Below are 12064 nucleotides of genomic sequence, written 5' to 3' on the forward strand. Positions count from 1 at the left end.
ATCAGATAATCTTGCATATCAAAAGATAAGCAAGAGTTCACAGTGGCTTCTGTATGCCAAATGATAAAAGAGAGATATAGACGATTTGTATCCCTGGAATTTAGAAGAGGGAGGCTTATGGCCACGGAAAGCTTAACAGGGAACATGGAGTTCCCTTCCTTGCAAGATCTGGAGGATTCATATAGGCTGAGAGATAAGGGTTTAGACTTACCAAAGAATAAAAATGGAATTAGCATTTTTCTTCTTCATAAGGTTGACAGATATTAAAAATAATAATGATTATTTCCATTATTGCTGAAACTTATGTAGCATTTACTGCTTGCCAGACACTAACTTTTTTGTATTTAATCTAATAAAAAAATTGATGAAGCAGGTACTGTTAGTACCCTTATTTTGAAGAGGAGGAAACAAGTTCAGAGAGGGTAAGGAACTGGCCTAGGTCACACAGGTATTAAGGAGTGGAATTGGCATATAACCCAGGCCGTTGATTCCAGAGTCCATATTCTTTACCCTTCCATATACTGACTCTTAAAGCATATGTAATAATGTGGACATTTTTACAAATTAAGGCTTCCATATTTCCCTGGTCAGTCTCATTTTCATATTCAAGGCAGCAGTTATTTATAGGCCTTCTTCGCATTCCTGAAATCTCTCTCTGGCCCCTCCACTTTCTTTAACCTGTCATCTCACTTCTGACTACTGAAATCCGTCAGTTTCCTGCCACTCAGCCTACAAAGCTAGCCTTCCCCCATGGCATCCTCCCGCCCTCCCACCCCAGTGCAAGAGGCGTCTCTCTCCCTGGGCCTCTGTTCAGGAGCCTTCCTCTGTGGATTTCTCATTGATCTTCAGTGTCTCTATCTTTGTGGATTTTTACCATCCACTGTGACATATACTTCAAACTCTCCTATTTAAACCACCCTTTGTCCCTATCCCACTGTGTGCTTGCGCATTCATCATGCTGTTGCCAGTGCCAGTGCGCTAGCTGTATCCTCCCAGGGACCAACCTCTGAGGCTGATACAGTTCCCTTGCTTCCCAGTGGGGTGCTCGGTGAGCCTGTGCTGAGTATATGAATGAATGAGCGAGACTTGAATGAGTAAAAGTTAATGAGTCATAGGCTGACTGCAGCACTGGTTTTTGCCTGGATGCTGGCTTTTAAATAAAAATCAGAATTATGATGGTGTTCGCCAAGATTTTAAAACTTAGTTGTCTACCAGGTACCGCAACTCAGCACTTTGCATAAATTATCTGATTTAACGCTGATAGCTGCCCTGTGAGGCAGGTGTTCTCACGATTCCCATTTCATTAGTGAGGTGAAGTAACTTGCCCAAAGTCCATGGCAGGTGAGTGGCAGAGCTGAGACTGGAGCCCTGCAGACACAGACCCATTCCATCGGCCACCTGCTAAACTGTCTCCCAGACAGGACCCTGTGTGACAAAGCAGTTGTCTGCTTCTACATTAGTAATGCATTTTGGCTACTTCTTTTCTTATAAATTAATGACATGAGCGTTTTCTGAGAAGTAAAAACATTCAGATCGGGAATAAAACTGTGGGAATACATTTACTGTGTGTTTCATTTGGAAATGCGTGTGATACTGTGGACTGCAATTGCTTGGACTGCAGGTGTGTGGACTGCTTGCTCCATTGATTTGAATACAGGAGGTATCAGCTTTGCTAGAAGGCGAAAGCTAATTGAAATGTCGAAGGACTGTAGGGCTACACCTGTCATAGCTCAGTTCTTTCCTAAGATGGTGATTAATTTTTGGCGTGGACACACTGCAGGCCCGATGACTACCATCGTAATGTGGTGGTACCATTTTATTTTCCACCTACAGCACCTGGTCTTCCTAGGTGGTCTCCCATCCAAGTACTAACCAGGCCCGACCCTGCTTAGCTTCCAAGATCAGATAAGATCGGGCATGTTCAGTGGTAGTACCATTTTTTAAACTAGGGGTCCGAAGACCATTCTGGCTTTGCCTCAGATGGGCTGTGTGCTTGGAACACATTAGTTAATGCCTATTTGGTGCAGTTTCTGTCTGTCAAATGAGGTGGTGGTTCCTACCCCGCCTTCCTGACAGTACACTCCAGGCTGCTGGCAGGGGATGGGCCCAAGGTCACCCCTTGCTCTCCTAAGGCCAAGGCCACTCACTCTGTCCCTCCTGAGGAGCTGGACTCTCCGTAACGTGAGACATGCTGGTGCCAGGGCTCCTTGGTCAGCCTCGGTCTCCTGCAGGATCCTCCGGCATTGGGGCCTCTGTTGGCGTGGACAAGTGTGGGGAGCCTTCTGAAGACCACTGCTTCAGTTGGCTCCTTTCAGTGAGACTCGAGTCTCTTCCTCCCTCTGTCCCTCTGCCAGGGACACTTGTCCTTTTTCTCCATCCCAAGTCTTGGGTGATGGCAGCATCTACGTAGATGATCAATCTGGAACATAATTTCTTCCCTAACTGCCACTTGCTGTCTCCTTCGTGGCCTTCTTTCGCTTTCCTCATTCCTTAAATATTGATGATTCTTGGGGTTTCAGTGTTGGCTCTATTGTCTCTCGTCTTGGTGTCTTATAGACTGTCACTGGGACACCTCAGCTCCCCCATTTCTTCATTCTCACTTGAGTGTCATGAAGACTCAAAGTTAACCTGTCTGTATCTTTCCCATAATCTTCCCTCTGTGCTTTCCTCCCAGATTCCTCCTCTTCCCCTCGTGTCTGTCTGTCCCCAGGAATGGCACTGTTCCATGCCAGCTCCTGAGGCAGAGGCCTGGGCGTCCTCTGTGACCCCTTCCCCTCCCTCATCCACACATCCAGTCTTCGTCCTCTTCTAGCTGCACAGCTCCCAGTGGCCACACACAGCGTCCCCTCCCACTGCCACCAGGCTTGTTTAGGCCACTGCTGTCTTGTCTAAAGCACTGTGATGGTCTCCTCATTGCTCCCCTGCTTCCAGCCTAGTCTCCTTCCAACAAATCTGATTGTATTACTCTGTAGCTGAAACTCTCCCAGGGACTGGCTCTTGTCCTTACACATTTCCTAACACACATGTGAGACTTGGCATCTGCCGCATGTGCCTCTTGGGCTCAGCCTCCTGTCCTGTCATTCTTCTGGTCTCATTCCAGCCGCCCCCTCTGGCAGTTCCCACACAGAGGCTCTATCCTGCCTCCAGGCCCGTGCACACGTCATCCCCTCTTCTGTTCCCTTCACCTGGCTCCTTGTTATTCAGCTCTTGGTTTAGGTGTCACACCCTCCAGAAGCCTTTCCTGTCCTCCAGGTCTGGCTTGGTCACCTCTCAGTGCTCCTGGAGCACCGGTGCCTCCAGTCACCCTGGGCATACACTGGCAGGTCCTCAGATACTGTGTTGAATGAATGAAACGGCTGTCAAATGTTAAAGAAATAATATACACATGTGTGTGCTTGACCGCGTGACATTAAAAAGCCAGCATAGCCCTGTCTCTAATCTCCCACATTGACGTCTTTTGTTTCTTATAAATGGGAAAACAAAGTTACAGATTTTATCTAGGACAGGGCCATTCCATTATGAGTATTTTCTTTGTCTTTTTTTAACTTGTGTTAGATGAGGAAGGAGGCAGGTGAGGTAAAGAGACTGCTGGCAAAAAAAACAAACAAAAAACTTGTCTTTCAGTTAAGTGTATTCCTACAACTCAGGATTTTGGGAGCATTAGTTTCTAAAAAAGAAACACTATGAGAATTCACCAGAAAGAGCTACCTTGACCCTTGTAAAGGGCTGTTCACTTTAAATTAAGCTGTTTAGAGTTAGAAAGATTGGTTAATTTAGATCAGAGGAGAAGTTCAAGGTTAGATTAAGCAGAGATTAGCATTACTAATAGAAAGGCACCCAAGTGGCCATGTGCGCCAAGTACCCCCGTATAAGCGAGCAGTTTAAAGCTTAGTAGTTAGGTTGTGGGGGCAGAGAGATTGTGCCCGTTAGTCCCCACAGCCTTCTTTTCCGAAGTGAGCAGGGGCCCTTCTGACACAGGCTTCTCTTGCCAAGTGGAGCCCTCTAGGGTGATAAACTCCAGGCCCTGCTACAGGCCTCGGGCCTCAGAGGGGCGGTTTTGGGGCCTGGACTCTCTGTTGCTGGAAGACCCCTAAAAGAAGCAGAGAGTTTCTCGGGTTATGGAGATCCTCCCCTTCCTGTTTCCTGCCCGCCTGGCCACCGAGTTTACACATCTGTTTCCAGCACTCAAGACTTTATTCCGTTGCTTACTTTCCCTCGGAAGGTCCCTCCTTTTCTTTCAGTGCTCCTTTTATTTCATTATGGCCATTATTGAATTTGCATGTATGAGTCTGCTTTTAGCTTCTAGGCTGTAAACCTCATGAGAGGAAGGCTCTACTTTGTCATGTTTGTCACCTCAGCCTAGCACAGTGCCTGTTACACAGGCCGGGCAACAGTGAAAACATCCATTAGGTGACAATAAAAGCTGCAGCATTCACGGAGCACTTACTCTGTGTCAGGCATTGTGCTAAGCAGCTGGGATATGCGTCACCTCAGTTAATCCTGGGAAAAAAATTGTCATCATGGAAAGGTGGATATTGTGTCTTTGAACTAGGATTTGACCCACATCGCACTGCTGCCCCGTGACGGGGACTCTGAGCTCCCGAGGTCAGAGCCATGCCTGCCTTGCTCACCACTGTGTCCCTGGCGCCTGGTGCGCACAGTGGCGCACATGCACTTAGTCTCAGGGTCGGCTTCATCTGCTCGGCAGCCTGAACTCGGCCCCACGAAGCAGCGCACCCTCACACCCCTGCAGGGAGGGCGGCGTGGCACGTGGGGCTGGACCCCCAGCTCCCGACAGTCCATCGTGTCCTCACTATGCAGACGATGTTCCTAACCTTTCTTAAAAAAAACAATTTTATTTTATTTAAAATTTTTTTTTTATTATTAAAGTTTTTAAAAAGAAGATATTGTTGTAAATATATGTAACATCTGTCTGCGCAAGCTGGTTCCTAAGTTTTGTACATTCATCCACAGTGACATTTAAAGAAATGGGCGTTGTATGTTCAATTTTGTGCCTTTCTAAGACATCTTCAGATTTTTGCCCAAATGGGTGAATATCATTTACCTCATATGTTTTTGGGAAGATACAATGAGATAAGACATGTAAAAATCTAACGCAGTACCTGCACTCAGTAAATGTCTATTTTTCTTTCTCACATAAATAAGGTGGCTTTTTGTACGTTCCTCTGTGGTACTTTAAATGTGGTCTTTGTAGGATAAAAGGGAAATATAAAATAACCTCCGAGTCCTGCTTGTTGTCCATGCCTGCTTTTTTGACTGTTTCACCATTTGTTCATGAGCCCGTGTTATCTGCATGAGTAAAAGGGAAATATAAAATAACCTCAGAGTCCTGCTTGTTGTCCATGCCTGCTTTTTTGACTGTTTCACCATTTGTTCATGAGCCCGTGTTATCTGCATGAGTAAGTGTGTTTGGCCCACGTGATGATTAGGGAGGTGCTGCCAGGGCCGGAGGGTTCCCTGGGTGGCCTCCCTCTCGTACTCTATCCCTTCCAGTCCTGCCCTTCTTCCTCCCTCCCTGCCATCTCTCCCCCTCTCTCCCCGTCTCCCTCCCTCCCTGCCATCTCTCCCCCTCTCTCCCCCTCTCCCCTTCTCCCTCCATCTCTGGGACCATCCCCACCAGCATACAGTTCACGCATGTAAACAATTCAGTTTCCTGTCTTACTGCACTCCCTCTCCTATTGCTGTTTCCTCTTTCCTTTAACAGCAAAACTTCTCTTGAAAGTCGTCTTTAGCTGCTGTCTTTGTTTCCCTACTTCACATTCTCTTCAGCCCGTTCCAGTTGAGTTTCTACCTCTACCAGTTTCTGCCATTGCTTTTGTCAAGGATATCAAGTAATTTCCACGTACCCCAGTCCAACCATGGCATCTTTTTAATCCGCATTTCATCCTCTCGCCAGCATTTTTACCTTTAATGTCCCTTTAAAATTTTTTCTCTTTTTCTTTTTAATTAAGGTATAACTTCCATTCTGTGAAGTACACAAATTAATTCTAAGTGTAGAGCATGGTGAACCACACATAGGTTTGCATCTGTGTCTGCAGTTTCCGATAGGATGGGCTGGGTGCTCGTTCCTTTGATTGTCTGTCTCTCCTTTGGCCCTTTGCATCTCCCTGGCTGCCCCTCTGCTCCTGCTCAACCTCCAAATATTTGCACATCCCAGGGTTTAGTTCTAGGACACCTCTTTTGCACTTACTCTTCTAGGCAACCATTTCATGGGTTTGAATGCATCGCTATTTTGTGTGTTTCCAGATTTGTACCTCAAGCTCTGACCTCTTCTTCCAGCTCTAATCATATTTTCAACTTTCTACTTAACATTTCTACATGGAAGTCAAATAGGCATCTCAGACCCAACAGGTTAAAATGAAGATCTTCATCTCCTCTTCCCTCTTCCTCCCTCAGTGCTTCTCCATAGTTGTCTCCATCTCATTAAATAATTTCTCATCCACCCAATGGCTCATATGGAAAGTTTAGAGCTCATCTGTGATTCTTTCCTTACGCATTCAGTACATCTCCCTCTCTAGCCCACATCATGGATGTCTTTTGTTTGGGAGGCTGCAACGGCCTAACTCGTCTCTCACCTTCTGTTATTACCCCTGCAGCCCATTCTCGTACAGCAGCCAGAGACTTGAAAATGTGAATCAGATTATGTCATTTTCCCACTGAAAACCTTACATTCAAAGCACACGTTCCTCTCTGCAAGACCAGAGGTGATCCGGATTGTGCCTGCCTCCCTCACTTCCCTCTAGCCATGTTGGCCATGTTCCTGTTTCTCAGAGGCACCCCTCCTGCCTGCCTTGGAGCCTTTGCATTAGCTCTTTTTAAACCCTCGAATGTTATTTCTCCGTATTTTGGCCCTTCTTGTCATCTGGGTCTCAGCTCAAATATCATCGTCCAAGTGAGGGCTTCTCATTCCACCGCCTAAGGAAGCGCCCCACCCCCAGTCACATTATTTTCACCAGAGCACTTATTTAATAACCAGAACTACCTCGTTTGTTGTCTGTTTCCTCCACAGAATTTGTCTTCATGAGGGTAAAGACTTTGCAGTCCTGATCATGGTACATTCCCAATGCTTAATACCATGCCTGGCACTTAGTAGCTGCATAATAAATATTGGCTCAATCTGTAAATGACAGATAAAATGAATACTGCTGCTCGGTGTAAAGCAAGTATAATGTAACTAGTCCAACAATTGGTCTAGAACCCAGCCTTGGTGACGGACCAAGAGGGTGAGCTCCAGTGAGTGTGTAACCTCAGTGACATTTGTTGCAGAGAGGAGCAAGTACCCATGGAGCTGGTGCAGCGGGGTGATGTCATCAAGGTTGTTCCTGGGGGAAAGTTCCCAGTGGATGGGAAAGTCCTGGAGGGCAGTACCATGGCCGATGAGTCCCTCATCACAGGTTAGGTGACTTGATTCCCGTTCCCTTCGGGTGGGTATCAGCATAGTTGCCAGGCCTCGTGAATGCTGAATGAGGCTTAGTGCATGACAGCTGGTCTCCCTTCTCCACCTCTAGGAGAAGCCATGCCAGTCACTAAGAAACCTGGAAGCACAGTGATTGCCGGGTCTATAAATGCACACGGCTCTGTGCTCATCACTGCCACCCATGTGGGCAATGATACCACTTTGGCTCAGATTGTGAAATTGGTGGAAGAGGCTCAGATGTCAAAGGTAATGAAATTTAAAAAACGATATCATCTCAGCTTCCTCATTTTGGAAATCATTCCAAGAGTTCCACAGACTCAGCAGGTTTTATTGAGCTGAGAGTTAATGAGGGAGCTAAGAATCCCAGTTCTTTTCTATGCTTGTGGTTGATTTCTTTGTAGATTGTAATGTCCCATGGTCTCGGTGTTTTATTTTTATAGGCACCCATTCAACAACTGGCTGACCGGTTTAGTGGATATTTTGTCCCATTTATCATCATCATTTCAACTTTGACGTTGGTGGTATGGATTATAATCGGTTTTATCGATTTTGGTGTTGTTCAGACATACTTTCCTGTAAGTTGAATGCTGCGGGCTGCATGGTTGTTGTGTTTTAAATAATCTATTGCCGTTACTCCTATTCTTTCATGTCTTAGATTCATTGGGCTTTAGTTACTCATTACATTTTATTTGATTGCTTCACTTATTGGCAACAAGATCTTAGCTGGGGTAGGACAATCAGTCACTCTCCTTCTGCAGGTTTTTCTTAAAGATGGCCTTCACTTTCTAGTTAGATAATTTCACAAACACCAGTTGGCTCTCAGTTGTAATGCTTAAAGCATTTACATTATGCAATATTGTTCATTTTGGGAGTTGTGAGGTACACACCGTGGAAGATAGGTCACTTTAGATTTCAATGGCATGATAATATTATTTAACAAATTTTAAGAAAAATATATTTTTGGTAGTCTATGTCCATAAATATCATCTTTAACCTTGCAGCTTCCCAAGCAAAGCTTTTTAGTAAATACTTATTAAATATTATATATGAAGCAATGGAATATACATTGTTGAGTTAAAAAAGTAGACGAAGAATACTATCTTAAGAAATATGTTTATCAAACTTTTAAAAAGGCGGAAAATACCCAAAAAAAATCCCCCAGAAAACAAACAAAAAAAAGTGTGCTTCAGAGATGAGAGCTGTACACATCAGTGATTTGCAATTGGGAGTGATTTTGTTGCCCCAGGGACGTTTGGCCATGTCTGGAGATAGTTTCGGTTGTCATGACTAAGGGGGCACGCTACTGGCATCCAGTGGGTAGAGACCAGGGATGCTGCTAAACATCAACAATGCACAGGACGGACCCCACAGCCAAGAATTATCTGGCCCCAAATGTTAATAGTGCTGAGATTGAGAAACCTTGATATATACATAAAAAGCTAATGGTCCACTTAGAGTAGTAACTAATAACTGCCCAGTGAGTAGAAAAATATTTTACCTTATTTTTAAAAATATCCCATACCTAGCCCAGTGTAATGTATATTTTACCTTAGAGCCATAGAATAAGAAACTGCGTACATGAAATGAATACTTTTTTCTTTAAAAAAAAAAATGTCTACCCATAATTAAAGGTATATCATATATTCTTGGAGTACATGTCATCCACTAAGATGTCATTTGCTCTCTCCAGTTTCCTATCTTAAAATGAAAACTGTCCAAATTATATACTGTCCGACATCTAAGGAGACCTTAGTGCTTTTAAGAATAACCTATGACTGTATTCCTAGAATTTGCCAGTGGCTATTATGGCACCTGACTGCCTAAAATTTCTGCTTTTGCTGGAGAGCAGCTCATTGGCTTGTGGCTGTGGGAACACTCAGTCCTAATCAAGTTGGAATATGTGCCTTTCTGCTATTCCCTGCCTTTCCATCTTACTTTGGCTTCTTCTGTTTTTATCTGCAATATCAGAGAAGCTGCTGGCAAATGAGGTCCTGCATGTTCCTTTAAGATATTGTTATCGCCGTGCTACATAAAAGTCTTTGTAGGGACAGGGTTTATGTTAACTTCTTGAAGTCCACCCAGTCCCATCAGAATACCAGATATTATTTTCATAAGAATTACTGGGTTTAAAAAAAAAAAAATCATCTTTACCTCTAAGAATTGCATTATGCCTTAAACAACATGTCTCTCTACCTAAATCTAACTCTTTCTATGAAAATTAAATAACCTTTTAATAATATATCTTATTTTAGAATCCTGCCTTTCAAAATCAAAGAATAAACTATAAATGGAAGCTCATGAGATTATGGTCTCTATCCTTGATTTAGAAAACATGCTTTTTTATTGTAATTAAGTGAATATAGTATCTCCTGATTATACTCCAGAGACACCAGCCATTTTGAAAAACAAATCAAGATAACTCAAGTCGTCAGAATGCAAATAATAATATCAATATGTGCCACCAGGTAGCCGGAAAGGAAACTCATATTTTGTTTGTTTTGGATTTACAAAGATAATGATAGTGAAGAATAGAAGAAAATAAAGATGGCTCCAAATCCCATTCCTAGTAGTAACCGTTTTTCACACTTTGGTAAACATCTTTCCAGTGTTGTTGAAAGGCTGTGTATAGATCTAGGCTGATAATTCTGCACTAATTAAATCACGACGCATGCCATCTTGCACTTTTGTTTGTTTGTTTGTTCAGCAATGCTACTGATATGTTTCCATGTCAATAAGTATAGATAATACATTATCACTTCAACAATTGCAAATTATTCCATTGTATACACCATATTCACAATTTAATTAACCAATCCCCTATTGGTTTTTTCTAGTTTTTTGCCATTACAATAATGCACTGTGATAAATATCCTATGCTTGGCCCTGGTCATCTTTTCCCACTTTATGACTATCACCTTAGGATAGATTCCTTGGAAATCTATAATTTTTTAAAGCTTCCATAATAACAAAAATGTAATAATTACAATTTCTTAGACGCCTCTCCTATGCCAGGTGTTTTATAATATATATGTACATGTTTATATGTGTTTATATATATATTATCTTACTTAATTCTTACAGCAACCTGTGAGATGGGTATTATTATTTCCACTTAGCATGTGAGGAAGCTGAGACACAGAGGTTAAGTTAGTGTCAGAGCCAGGATGTGAACTTCCATGGTCTATGTTCTGTTCCCCATCAGGGATTTTGATAGGATTCTTGGATCAAGTTGGAACACTGGGACACAGAGCAGTAGAGTGAGCCATGTGATATCACCAAAGCAGAGCGCAACTCAGTGTGTTTCCTAAACCCAGCTCTTCATGCTCTCTCAGGTCCCACTGCCTACACCGAAATGTCTTATGTGATTAGGATTCTGTGTGATTCCTCATTTCACTTTCCACCCCCCCCACTTCCTCTTTTCAGACCCCCAGCAAGCACCTCTCCCAGGCAGAGGTGATCATCCGGTTCGCGTTCCAGACGTCCATCACAGTGCTGTGCATCGCCTGCCCCTGCTCTCTGGGCCTGGCCACACCCACAGCAGTCATGGTGGGCACGGGTGTGGCCGCCCAGAACGGCATCCTCATCAAGGGAGGCAAGCCCCTGGAGATGGCCCACAAGGTTGGCCCTGTGCTGCGGTGCTCCCAGTCCTTTGGGGTCTTGGCTGGGATGATTTTGTAGCTGTTTACTACATGATTTTTTTTTAACTTAGGTCAAGTGAAAATAGTACCTGTTTAAATTTCATATTAAGAGAAAAACCCGAAGGAAGCCTCAGGTAGCAGTGTTAAGTAAAACAGGAAGCCAGGACTAACAGAATGACTAAAAGTAGCAGCTAACAGTTATAGAATTAAAAGCTTTATAAATATTAGTTGATTTAATCTCATCAACAACTCTGAGCACCATTTTCCAGATGAGGGAACTGCCGCAGGACAAGGCGAGGTAACTTGTCCAAAGGCCTGCAGCTAATAAATGGCAGAGCCAGGGTTCCCACCCAGAGAAAAGTACCAGCTCTGCTTCCATATGATGAGCAGAGGGTCCTGTGACCTTGGGGAGTGGAGCAGTGGGCAACAGTGTTTGTGAAGAGTCTTCCTTTGGCCCAGCATACCAGTCTCTAACCTTCCATCCTTCCACTGGTTTATTCAGTATTGGTTGAGCATTTACTGTGTGGGTCCTGTGCCTACCTTGGATTTGTGTGTGTCAGACGGGGGGTGAGGGGTGGTGCATGTGGTCAGGGAAGGAAACACAAAGGTCAGTCTGAGACCTAGCAGTTGAATGACAACAGAGGTTGAGAAGGATGTTCCGGCAGTGGGAACAGCACGTGGAAAGGACGAGGGGTGCTGTACTGCCATAACATAAGACTCATAAGATTGGAGACTGTGAGCTTTTCCCACCATTGTATCCTCAGCCACTCGCTCAGTGCCTGGCACATTGAAAACACTCAACAGTTATTTGCTAAATAAATAAATAAATAAATAAATAAATAGGTTCCGGCAGGGAACAGCACGTGGAAAGGACGAGGGGTGCTGTACTGCCATAACATAAGACTCATAAGATTGGAGACTGTGAGCTTTTCCCACCATTGTATCCTCAGCCACTCGCTCAGTGCCTGGCACATTGAAAACACACACA

General features: G+C 44.0%; 1 protein-coding gene and 1 pseudogene across 7 annotated transcripts in view; one reads left to right on the forward strand and one right to left on the reverse strand.

Annotated features, from left to right (window-relative positions):
* The window catches only part of ATP7B (ATPase copper transporting beta), an 81932-nt gene that overhangs the window by 54398 nt on the left and 15470 nt on the right, over positions 1-12064 (forward strand). For 6 of the 7 annotated variants that reach the window (XM_006909004.3, XM_015587105.2, XM_015587106.2 and 3 more), the window contains 4 exons: positions 7288-7415; positions 7530-7684; positions 7879-8013; positions 10862-11056. In XM_006909004.3, the coding sequence (XP_006909066.2) occupies positions 7288-7415; positions 7530-7684; positions 7879-8013; positions 10862-11056 (613 nt within the window). The remainder of the gene's footprint in view (positions 1-7287; positions 7416-7529; positions 7685-7878; positions 8014-10861; positions 11057-12064) is intronic. The other variant, XM_015587104.2, reaches the window with a different exon arrangement.
* LOC112477495 lies at positions 1825-1941 on the reverse strand (annotated as a pseudogene).

Source organism: Pteropus alecto, unplaced genomic scaffold (genome assembly GCF_000325575.1).
Source record: "Pteropus alecto unplaced genomic scaffold, ASM32557v1 scaffold413, whole genome shotgun sequence".
Lineage (NCBI taxonomy): Eukaryota > Metazoa > Chordata > Mammalia > Chiroptera > Pteropodidae > Pteropus > Pteropus alecto.